The following is a 13,394-nucleotide window of genomic DNA, read 5'->3' on the forward strand; positions in this document are numbered from 1 at the left end:
GTAAATAGAGTAATAGACAAGGAAGCAGGAAGATCTGAATTCAAATCCAACCTTGAACATTTATTAGCTGTATGAGCCATTTTTTGGCCTCAGTTTCCTCATCTGCAACATGAGCAGGAAGAAGGAAATGGCAAACCACTCCAATATCTTCATCAAGAAAACTCCAAATGAAATCATGAAAAGTCATAACTATATGACAACAACATTTTAGATATTAAGGGAAATCTCATAAGCAAGCAATAAATTAATGAGTCTAAATTCCAATCTCTCTCTAAAATTCTCCTTTTAGATAAAGACAATATGACAAAGTAGAATATGCAACAAATTGGGGATCACATTAGGGTACTAGATTCAATTCTATTACTAACTACCAATTATTCTTTCTGGAAACTACCATATCTATAAAATAGAAGCCTTGGACTAGATGACTTTTGAAATGTTATGCCATGAGTCACTCTCAATGATTCAGATATTAAATGTTGCCATCAACTCTATCAAGTATAGACAACTTAATATAACAAATCAATCTAAAAACAATACTAGTAGTATCTTCTATTTACACAAACATTTAAGCTTTGCTAAATGCTTTAAGTTCATAATTTAAAATTTAAAAGTAGATGGCAACCTATCCTACCAACAAGTGTCCTTTTTAAAGTCTCTGTTTGTACCTGTTAACTTTTATACCTTCATTCTTGTGTTCTACTAATTTTCAGACATCCTGAAAACACTAAATCATTTAGAAGAATACCCACTTCTAAATTCTGAACCACAAAGTGCCAAAGATAGGATCTGCCTACAAGTTAAGCCTAATATATATTGCTGGTGGCAGAACTTTACCTTGTGGACCAGTAAACTGCCAAACCAATGAACACACCTGTATTAAGTTTGTCCTGTGGACAAAGGGTTGTTTTGCCATAGGGGATATAAATAATAAAAGATATGGTCTTTGCCCTGTGGCATCTTATAATCAAGGCGTAAATACATAAAAAGTTAATAGCAAAGAAAAAGTTTTATGACAATATAATATCATAATTTATATGATATACTTGACAATTCTTAATAATAAGATAATATTTGAATGCAAGGAGGTACAAAGTGCCACAAAAGTTAGAGAGGGAGCTTTGAAGATAGGAAGTCCTGACTCTTGACACACCCTGCCTAGGTGACTTTGGACAAAACATTTAATTTCTCAAAGTACCAATGGGAATGAAAGACAAGCAACAACATCCATGTGTGAAGTGATCCTTTACAGCAAATGGAGGAATTCTGAATGCTTGATTAAGTAAAAAAGTATACTTGGTAGTATACTTTCAAGGGAGGGGCACATAGATGATGGTTGAAACACATATTACCAGAGCTATCTCAGAATTTGAAAGGCTTCCTCCAATGGGAAGTGTTGGGAGAAATAGATATCAGACTAACAACCTTATTGAGGGTCTGAAAAGTTATTATGTTAATTTTATTGTTGTATATCTATGAAATCTGGATAGTATACTGTACCATGCCTGGAAACTGACTCTCCATTTGACCAATTTAAGGAAGATTGAAAATTCTGAAGATCACCTGGCAAGAGAAACTAAGGTCCTTTCTCAAGCTAAACTTCCAACCGTTCAAATTCTATTTCAGAGAATATAACACTGATGACCTGGCCACATTGTTCAAATGCCAAACATACATTTGCCTAAAAACTATTTTACAGAGAAATCATACAAGGCAAGTGCTCCCATTCAGGTCAAAAGAAATTATACAAGGAAACCTTCAAATTGTCTCCAAAGAATTTTGGAATTGATTGTAAGATTGGTATAGGATCTCCCAGCATGATGTGCCCACATAAAAGAAGGTGCTATGTTCAATGAACAAAGTAGAATTATATTAGCTCAAAAGAAACATGACCTGTATATATTTAGAGCCATCTTACCAGTCCAAATCTTCATATAAACTTTCTGTGCCCTATCTATGGTAGAGTCTTCTGACCATGAATTGCTCTGATCAGTCACAATCAGACACACTGTACTTTGATCCTAATCTAGTGAGATAATTTTGGTCCTTGAACACAAAAGACAACGTTTTTCCCATATTAAAGTCCTACTATGATGCCTTTCTGAAGAACAGGCCTCATAATTTACTAAATCTCTATCATATAGACCTAAAAACATGTGAAGAGATTTATTATTAGAGAAGAGATTAGAGGACATTATTAGGGATGACTTTTCCCCCATAAAAAGAGATTGGAGTACATTACTATGGATGGCTTTTCCCCCATAACAACCTCTTATATTTATTGTCTGCTAAGAAAGTATGATCTATCTGCCCTAGTGTAGAAAGTATCCCCAAAGGTTGAAATCACAGATCCTCCCTGAAGAAAAATTACAATCACATTATATTAAATCCTCATTTGAGAGAGAGTACAGTAAGAATGGTGAAGACATCACAATCACTAAAATAGGACAAGGAGAAGAGGGATTTAGGCTGGCATAGTTATTTAACTCATATAACTAATTTACCTCATCTATAAAATTTGGCATAACAATAACTGTCTTATCTACCTCACAGGATTAGTGGGAGGATCAAAGGGGCTTATATATATGATAATGTATTTTCAATAATTCATTGATACTTGGACAAAAGTGGTTTATCCTGTAGCTCGTCTATAACACAAGGGAGAAACTTGAATTCATCAATAATTTTGTTTCTGATTGGTAAAAATTGATGTTAGGTCCCACATTAAAATGCACATCCTTAATTCATAGAACATTTCTTTGAGTTCTTATTCAAAGTCTATTTACTCTTATTTTTGGCACAATTCTTACAAGTGTGTTTATGTCATTTTCAAGGCTGAGCAGAATAGAAGTAACAAATTAGAAAGGGTAAAAGGAAGCTTCTAGAGGCAAGAATAGTGACAGCAGCAAAAAGTGACAGGTGACACAGCTTGACAGTGAGAAAAGAGACAGAAGACCTATAAAAAGCAGAAAAGAAAAAATATTCCAAAACTACAGCAATGTAGAGGCCATTTACTGTAGAGGTGACAGCTCTCTACATCTCCAAAAGCCCTGAAGGCATCAATGTATTACAGGCTGCTGTTCATAATGATGGCCCTAAGTCTTCTAAAAAAACATTGGGTAATTTTTAGGATTGTCTGTATAAGGATTGGAAGTAGTCTAAGACTTAGCAAAGATTGTCCTCCAAAATGTTTTTTTTTTTTTTTTTTAAAGTTTTGGCAACATAATTGTTTAAAATATCAATTTGCTTCTCCTGTTCTTGCTTAATTTCCTCATCTGTCAAATGCAGATAATAGTTACCCTACCTAAATTATAAGGTTATTATGAGGATCAAATGAGAGAAATATATATTCACTTTGAAAAGTTTTTTTTTAAAGAAAAAACATTCTATATTCTTAATCTTTCTTTCCTCAAATTTTGTTCTTCCTACCATTTCTTTTCCAAGCTTGTCTCTTGATTATATTAATAAAGTATTCCCTGGAACAGAGACAATAAGTCCATTACATCTTTATTCCAAATGAGCATCCAGCAGAAAACAAAATTTACTTAGATTCCATATTAAGAAGCTGGCTTTCCTTTAAAGGAAAAGAAGGGCTTTAAAGCTGGGTCTATTAAGCATGATCATGAATGAGATTATTGAGGAAAATATAGTAATTTCCAAGTATGTTAAACATCTCTCCATTAACTTCCAGCTCTCATGACTCACCTTCATATGGAACTGACCATGCTCTGTGGACTATTCTGGACAGGAAATGGAATACAATGTCTCACCATTCTTGCTAGACTAGGAAATTTCTGAACATGAATTTCATGATAGACTGGGTACCTGAAATCAGAAAGTTTGGAATCATACTTAAGTTTGGAAAATACTATTCACCAAAAAGTTGGTTGCCTATGGCTATGTGTTGATGTTAGTAAGAATGGTGAAGACATCACAATCACTAAAATAGGACAAAGAGATCAGGGATTTAGGCTAGCATAGTCATTTAACTACTTATATAATCTGGCCATGGCTATGTATTAAACTATCTATGAAAAACTGGAGGAGTTGTGATCTATATTGATCACATTGCACCATGCCTGGAATGCCCTGCCCCTCACCTCTTCCTTCCTGCTTTTTTCAAGACTTAATTCAAATTCTACTTCTGCAGTAAGATTTTTGCCTGTCCCTCTCTCTCTTCAAAATTTCTTTCTCTCTAAAGTTATCTTCCATCTAGTCTGCACACATCTTGTATTTGTATAGACATAGATATAAATATAGATAGATATATAATATAGATCAGGGGTCCTCAAACTATGTCCCTCAGGCCAGAGGCGGGCCCGCCAGTTGATAGCAAATGGGCTGAGAGGCGGAGATAGAGTGAGTTTTTGTTTTTACTATAGTCCAGCCCTCCAACAGTCTGAGGAACAGTGAACTGTCCCCCTATTTAAAAAGTTTGAGGACCACTTATATAGATATATATGTAATAGATATGGATATGGATATAAATATAATTTTTACATGTTGTTTCCCACTTAGAATGGAAGTCCATGAAGTCAAGAGCTTATTTTGTCTTATTTCATAGTAATTCTTAATAAGGGGCAGCTGGTAAAACCACTTGTTCAGAATTACAGTATCTGTCAAAAGAAGGATTTAGATAGTCAACTTTCCATGAAATTGTAATTTCTTTGAAGGCAAGGATGATAGTTTGTTTTGTATTTCTTACTCTTAGTACAATGCCTGGATACAGTTGCTAGTATTCCCCAGCTCATTTTACAGATGATGAATCTAAAGCAAACAGGGTTAAGTAACTGGCCCAGAGTTCTATACTTTTTAAGTGTCTGAGACCAAATTTGAACTCAAGTCCTCCCGTGTGAAGTCTGGGCTAGCTCCCTGGAGGCTTCAGAATCAGCCGGAGTCAGGATAAGCAAAAAGTCCTTGGTCTTTAGGGGAAGAAATGAAGGAGATGGACAAAACTGCCACAAGCCCTCCACCAACCTTCCTTCTCATCCTCCTCCAAAGTGAGTCCGGCTTGTCTCACTCCACCCTCTAATCCTTATCTACAATTCTCCTAACCCCAAGCATTGAGCTAGCATCAACTGTGAGAAGAGAAATTCCAAACATGCTAATAGAATTGTTGTCCAATAGGTAATTAGCCTTAAGTGCTCGGCTGTCTTATTCAAGTGCAACTATTCAGAGTTTCAGCACTTTATACTAAGGGCTTGACTCCAGGGCTGTTGCTCTATCCATTGAACCACCTAATTGCCCCTTTGAAATATATTAGGTTCTTAATAAATATTTACTGATTGATAGAATTAAAATCTAGATCTACCTGACTCTGAAACCAGCTCTCTATTCACTAATGATAAAATACTGTCAGAATTAAAGTATTGAATATATGATAATCATAATAAAATAATAAATAGCATTTATATGATACTTAAAAGTTGATAAAGCTTATGTGTACATGTATATGAAATATAATTTTAAGATAGATTTTTTAAAAATTTATTTTTTTATTAATTTTATAATTAAAACATTTTTTGACAGTACCTATGCATAGGTAATTTTTTTTTTTTTTTACATTATCTCTAGCACTCCCTTCTGTTCCAAATTTTTCCCCTCCTTCCCTCCACTCCCTCCCCTAGATGGCAGGCATTCCCATACATATTAAATATCTTATAGTATATGCTTGGTACAATATATATGTGCAGAACTGAATTTTGTTGTTGTTGTTGTTGTTGTTGTTGTTGTTGCAAAGGAAGAATTGTATTCGGAAGGTAAAAATAATCTGGGAAGAAAAACAAAACAAAACAAAAGTGCTCACAGTTTACACCCATTTCCCAGTGTTCCTTTTCTGGGTGTAGCTGATTCTGTCCATCATTGATCAATTGGAATTGGATTAGCTCTTCTCTATGTTGAAGATATCCACTTCCATAAGATAGAATTTTGTGAGGAAGTGGTCTTCCTAGGACTCTTTGTCTTGAACTCAAATGATATAGTCTGGTTCCCCCAAGAAATTTTATTGTGACCTTAAGCAAACTATTCACTTTTCAATGTCCTCACTTTCTTCATCTACAAAATTAAGGGAGACAAGATAGTCTTCAAGATCTCTTCCAAGAATTATACAATTTTTGGGAAAATTATAAAAAACTAATCTGTTTTAGCAAGTCAATGAAGATTTAATAAGTGCCTACTAGGCTATATTAAACACTGTAGATATAAAGAAATACAAAAAAGGCAATTCCTGCTTTCCAGGAATTCACAATCTAATGGGGGAGAAAGTATATAAAAAGCTATGTACAAACAAATTATATAGAAGGATAGAAATAAATGTTTGTTAGGTATCATGTGTTCGGCATTGTACTAAGTGCTTTATAAATAACTTTTCATTTGATCCTCACAATAACCCTGGGAGATAGGTGCTATTATTATACTCATTTTACAGTTGAGGAAACTAAGGCAATTAGAAGTGAAGTGAAGAGTTACATAGCTAATAAATGTGAGACTCAGGTTTTCCTTATTATAAACCCAGGGCTCTACTTACTGAACTACCTGTATAAACAGGATAAATTGTGGATAATCTCAGAGGGAAGGAGCTGAAACTAGGGAGGACTGGGAAAGTATTCTTTTAGAAGAGGAGATTTTAACTGAGACTTGAAAGAAACTAGTGAAGCCAGAAGGTATAGGTAAGGGTAGGGGGAGTAGTACCTGGCCTGGGGGAATGGGAGATGAAAAATTGAGTGCAGTGGAAAATTTAGCTTTGTCTCTGGAGATCTTAAAAATAGCTTCCTCAGTGACTCTGATAAAGGCCTCATTTCTTAAATATAGAGAAAACTGAGTTCAATTTACAAGTATAGGACTCAGGCAGCTAGATGGCATAGTGGATAGAGCACTGGCCCTGAAATCAGGAGGATCTGAGTTCAATTCTGGCCTCAGACACTTAATACCCTAGCTGTATGATCCTGGGTAAGTCACTTAACCCAAATTGCCTTAGAAAAAAAGAATACAAGTCATTCCCCAGTTCATAAATGGTCAAAAAATAAGGACAGGTATTTTAAGATGAAGAAATAAAAGCTATTTATAATTATATGAAAAATGTTCTAAATTACTATTGATTAGAGAAATACAAATTAAAACACCTCTGAGGTACCACATCACAGGTTGGCTAAGATGACAGAAAAAGATAATAATAAATGTTGGAAGGGATGTGGGAAAACTGGGACACTAATACATTGTTAGTGAAGTTATGAAATGATCCAATCATTCTGGAGAGCAATTTGCAACTATGTGGTATATATTACTATATAATAATAATAACATATGATCAACAACAAGAATGATTTAGCTATTCTCAGTAATAAAAACAAAAAATAAAAAACAAAAAAACAAACAAGCAATTTCCAAAGAAGTCATAATGAAAAATTCTATCAAGCTCTACAGAAAGAACTAATGGAATTTGAATTAAGATCAAAGCATAATATTCAATTTATTTTTTCATGTTTTTTTTTTCCACAATATAACTAATATGGAAACATGTTCTGCATGATTACACATGTATATCAAATTGCTTACAGTCCCAGGAAAGATTGAAGGGAAGGAAGTTGGGGTTCCAAAAATTTTTAAATGAATCTTAAAAACTGTCTTTATGTTTAATTGGGGACAATAAAATAGTATTCAAAAAATAGCTTGCTTATTTGTCTGGAATAGTTGAAGCCCAATACTATCTTGTGACAGGAGAAACAACCTGACTGTCTTAGCAAGGTTTCTTTCACCATTGTGTAACTAGCTGTCTTATTTTGCCAGTTGACAAGTTTTGCTAATGTCATGAAATTTAAGTGATTCAAAAGGATGGTAACTAGGCTCCTTTAAATACTAGAATGCATATATTTCAATTGAATGTCAGGCATCAAAGAACAGGTATGTCACCAAGGGATCTCCCTTTATTAAAGAAAAAAACAATTTAGGGAAAGTGAGATGAAGCTTTTTCTAATGTTTCCCTCACCTGGATAAGTTTTTTTTGTTTGTTTTGTTTTTTGGTATATTTCATTATAGCTAGCAAATGAATTCTTAGGCTTAATTCCATTATTTTATCTGCTACAGGATCACAAAATGTGAAATAATCCAGATTGACAGTGTGATTGGATTTTGATATACCCTCTAGCTAGCACAACAGATAGGGTTACTTCAGATCAGATTATCATCACAAGTCCTTCATTGTCCTCTCAAGTGGCAGGTATAGTTTATTTGCCATGTAAGAAAAGGTCAAACAAATTCATTTAATAATTTTGCATTTAGTAAAATGCTCTTCAGAGATGTTGATGCTTTTATGTACCCGAAAGGTAGCCAATGTAAAATGCTAATAAATATTTTTAACTTTGGATAAAGTTTACACTCATCTTTTTTATCCTTTGTTTTCAGTTGTGGAGAAAGGTCACTGAAAAATCATATCTGTCTAGTACATAGGATGCCTTGATATGTTATTGTCCTTCTGATTCATAGACTAGCACTAAAAGTTTATTTTGCTATTTAGCCCTGGGTTCTTATGCCACTTTGGTATTTTATTAATTAAGCTCACTACATGGGGGTGGGAAAGAATCCTGTCTTATACTGAATTTCATTTTATAGCAAATAACAATAATGGATTACTTTACATAGGGCACATAAAATGTTTTCCTTACAATAATACTGAAAAGTAGCAGTCCACATAGTGTAACCTCTATTTTAAAGATGAAAAATAAAGCAAGAAATTATGACTTAAACATGGCTATTATGTGATAGAATCATCAAGTTGAAAATATTCAGAGGATTCTAGTCTAATGTAAACTTGAACAAGAATATGCTTATGATTAACTTTGAGTCATCCAACCTTGACCTAAACAACTCCAATGAATTGGGAACTAACAGTCTCCTAAGGCAACCCATTCTACTCTTGGATAACCCAACATACAGCAAGTTCTTCCTTTAAAATAGGCATTTAAACCCAGACCTTCAAGTTTCAAGTCAGATGTAAATGCTTGTGTACTACACTGCCTTTCAAAGAATGGTATAGAAAGTGAACCAGGTTACAATGCAATAACTTCTAAAATCTCTTTCAGAGATCCTTATAGAAGTCAAATATGGTACCTTATTGTTGCTCTTAGTAAAGTAGGAAGAACACATAGCTGGAACTAGATTACTCACAGGATTTAGACATTTATTTAACTATTGGTGTCTACCTAGCTGATGAAAAGAGTAGTGGACTTGGAGTAAGAAAGACAAAAATCCAAATCCAATCTTAGATACTTACAACTAATTCCTGATTAGTGAGAATAATGAATTCCATGAAGCAATCATGTGTATCTGAGTTCTCATTATCTGAAATTATAATTGAGAATTGTTTATAGTTCAATGGAAATATGCAATGAATAATCAAATTGCAGGATTCGTTATTTGCACTAATCATGAGCAAGTTATACTAGCCATGAGAGCCCAGACAAGTCACATAATCTCTGCTTGCCTCATTTGTGGGTATCAAATATTTGTGAAATGATTTGCAACTCTATATAGATAGAGATAGACGAAAGATAATTATTATAATTATCCCTGTTCCTTTTTACTTAAAAAAAAAAGTCGCCTTCAGCCTCTGGCTAGTTGGTCTCCATCCTCCAAAATGAAGCCATATCTGGGATCATATCTGGGAGGAAGTAACCAATAAGTTTCTTTATTCCCAATGACAAAGAATCCTATTCTTCTTCAAGAACATCTTCACATGCACACTACCAGAACCTAGGAAAAAACCTATCACAAGACTTCATTATTATTCATTGCTCATTCCAATACTTTCCCAGGACAAAACACCTCACACTGGCCACCACTTCCTTATATGTTTGACTTTCTCCATTAGATTTTATATTCCATGGAGGCAGGAATCCTACTGTACTGGAGTTGGCTCATACTTTCAGGAGAGCAGATTTTTAAGTTTTCAGTGTGAGCACTTACATCTTGAAATTGTCAAATGCTCTAACTTAATACTTGATTTGTTTTGTTGGTATCTACATTTAAGAAAGCAATGGGAAAAAATGTTAATGATACAAATTAAATTTAAAAGCATGTCATGTATACTTCCCAAATCCCAGTCAGATGTTAAATACTTTGCACATTCCTGGCAAAAATTCTCCCATTTTTGTATTTGAATCTCCAACACAACATAATGCTTGGTATATAGCAAGATTTTTTCCTTAAATTAGATCACTAGTATGAAAGCCCTTTGAGTTATTTAGGAAGAAATATGATGGATATAAATTCAAGAATCAAATGAAAAAATACAGAATTTATTTGACTACTTAACTCTGAATTTATAAGATATTTGAAATTAATGCAGCAAGAGACACACAAAAAAACAGATGAGGCCCTGTTTTATATGTATGCAAAGTTACATGGGTATTTTGCAGTAGTGTTTTTCATGGTGAATTCATTGTTCTTTCCATTTTACTAGGATATTTATTTGGGAAAATCCAATCAGCATGAAACAACTAAAAGCAAAAGCAAGATTCTGGTATACTGAAAAGAGTACTAGATTTGGAGCCCAATGACCCGGATTCAAATCCTGTTAAGTGTCACCTTTGAGTAAGACACTTAATGAGCTGAAGAGTTGAAGTTTCTTCATCATTGAGATGAGGAAAACTAAATGCAATCAGCTATCTAAGTTCCCTGCTATTCTCTTGAAATATTTTATTGCAATAGGATAATACAGTGCTTTGTAAAGGGATTGGTTAGCAGGACATAGGTTGGTCAAGGAATGCTTCTTGGAAAAAGGAGAATTTTGAGTTGTCTTGAAGAAAATTAGGAGCACAAAATGACACATTAAGAGGACACAGTCTTTTATTCTCTATAGGGGTAATTGGTCTGGTGTTTATTGTCAGAGGTGTGCTTATGGGAAGAAAGGAAAAGGAAAGGAAAGAGATAAGAATGAAGAAGAAAATAGAATTATTTTCTTCCCCCATTTTTTTACTCCTACACATTCAGGATATAAAGTTTTGGGTCAAGTCCAAGGATCACACAATAGCAGCTCACATTTATCCAATACTGTGTTGATATAAATTGCCTATGTATATACTCTTATATATCCCTCATTAGAATTTTATAAGATAGGGAGTGGAAATATTACAATCCTCATGTTATATATGAAACTGAGGCTCAAAAGTGCTTCCCTGAGGTTACATAATTAGCTAGTGGTGTTTCAATTTAAGTACATTGCTCCTTCTACCCACCACCCTGTTTCTCCAATTCACATTTCTTTCCTCAATATCATTTTATTTTTCCAAATACATGTAAAGATAGTTTTCAATATTCATTTCTGTAAAATTTTATATTATCAACTTTCTCCTCCCTTCCACACCTCTCCCCTCCACCAAACAGCAATCTAAGTTAAATATGTATAATTATTTTTAAAATATTTCCATATCAGTCATATTGTACAAGAAAAATCAAAACAAAAGGAAAAAAAAACACGAGAAAGAAAAAAAACAAAACAAAAAGGTGAAAATACTATGCTTTGATGTACATTTAGCCTTCATACTTCTCTCTTTGGATGTGATCGGCATTTTTCATTTCAAATCAATCCAATTCACATTCTTCATCTAGTAATTGAGAAATATCAAAAAATAGTTGAATGCTTTCCTTCAATCCTTCTGTTATACAACACATATTTTGCATTACTTGAGTACATGAAATCATGTTAGACTGCATAGGGATACAAAGATAAATGAGACACAATAATTGTGTAAGGAATTCACCTAAGGGAAATAAACTTAGTCAAACTAAAACTAGCAGTGCTAACTGAAAGCTCCTTCTTCATTCAAGAAGTTCAAATATCAACTTACTGTCAAGTTCCTTCCACCAACACAATGACGCCATACCAGTACCAGTCCCTAGATTTAGGTTCCCCCAATGTCCAGTACTTCTCAAAACCCTACAGAAGTCTTCTAGAATTTTCTGCTTTAGGGCCACACAGGATTTAGCAGATAGCATTGATATATTTTCACTATCCCTGACTACTGCTTTTTTCTAATCATGTCTCCTCAACAAAATTGGTTTAAAGTGTTGACTTTTTTGTACTCCACTTTTCTTAGTACTGGACTTTGATATCCTAAACTTACTAAACCTATATACCATTAATACAGCCTGCTTTAGAGAACCAAGCTCCACACCTAAAAGTACAATGCAAAGCAAAACAAATGGCACATGAGTTGTGAAGACAATGTTTACTACAAAGTACAAAGGATAGTATATGTTAATATCTGGTAAAAGATCTAAAATTAATCTTTACTTTAAAATACTATAGTAGTAGCTCTTAGGACCCCTTAAATTATTTTAAAAAAAAAACAAAAAACAAAAAAAAAAACCTGTGAACTCCCAAGAGCTTTTGTTTATGTAGGCTATATTTATGGTTATTTATCATATTAGAAACAAATACTGAAAAAGTTTTAAATGTATTAAATCATTGTAAGGTATTGGTCCATTATTGAATTAACATTAAATTAAAATATTAAATCTAATTAAATTGTTAATTATCAAATAATATCCATTATATAATTTAAAATAATGTCTATTATATAATAAGAATAATTTGTTTTTATGAAAAGTAGTCCTATTTTCTCAAAACAAAAAGATTTCATGAAAAGAATGGTATGCTTTTTTGGAAATATTTTTAATGTCTAGTTTAATGGAAAGACAATCAGATTCTCATGTCTGTTTCTGAATTCAATTTGTTGTGATATATTATTTTAATGGGTATATTATTTTAAAAAAATTCAACCCCACAAAGATATGCAATTTGAATATTTTATAGGCAGTATTTTATAGGCAAATAACATTTTAGCATTATTATGGAAATATTTTGACCTTATAAACTCCCTGAATAGGTCTTAGAAACCTCCAGAAGTCTCTGGCCCACACTTTGAAAACTGTCATGTTAAAGTATCCTTTCTTCCCAGAAACTCAGAGAAGTTTCCAAACAGTTCTTCTTTAGGAATACCATGGAAATAGATTAGAGTATGATGCATTCTTTCTAGTGCAGATGGATAAATTACAACACAAACAAAATAAACTTGATACCTAATTCCCATCTGGATTCTGGGCAGTTATGTGATGCAGAGGATAAAGTACTAGGCCTGGAGTCAGAAAGACGCAAGTGTAAATCTAGCTTTAGGAAACTAGCTGTATGACTTTGGGCAAATTATTTAATCTGTCTGCCTTGGTTTCCTCATATTTCAAATATGGTTGTTGAGATAACATTTATAAAGTGATTCACAAATCCTTAAAGTGCTATAAAAATGCTAGCTATTATCATTATCTTTATTATTACCTTTAAAATTTTCAGACACTGCTAAATAAACTTCAAATTTCTACCAATCTCAAGTTGGGAATATTAA

The 13,394-nt window shown here is 33.3% G+C and overlaps 1 protein-coding gene across 3 annotated transcripts in view; it reads right to left on the reverse strand.

The window, feature by feature from the left end:
• RGS7 (regulator of G protein signaling 7) overlaps positions 1-13,394 on the reverse strand; it is a 636,920-nt gene that overhangs the window by 458,398 nt on the left and 165,128 nt on the right. The window contains exon 2 of one of the 3 annotated variants that reach the window (XM_074262504.1): positions 3,706-3,825. The exons of the other annotated variants lie outside the window; for them this stretch is intronic. Within the exon in view, the coding sequence (XP_074118605.1) occupies positions 3,706-3,711 (6 nt within the window). The 5' untranslated portion in view covers positions 3,712-3,825. The remainder of the gene's footprint in view (positions 1-3,705; positions 3,826-13,394) is intronic. 3 annotated transcript variants of the gene reach the window in all.

This window comes from Sminthopsis crassicaudata, chromosome 4, assembly GCF_048593235.1.
Source record: "Sminthopsis crassicaudata isolate SCR6 chromosome 4, ASM4859323v1, whole genome shotgun sequence".
Classification (NCBI taxonomy): Eukaryota; Metazoa; Chordata; class Mammalia; order Dasyuromorphia; family Dasyuridae; genus Sminthopsis; species Sminthopsis crassicaudata.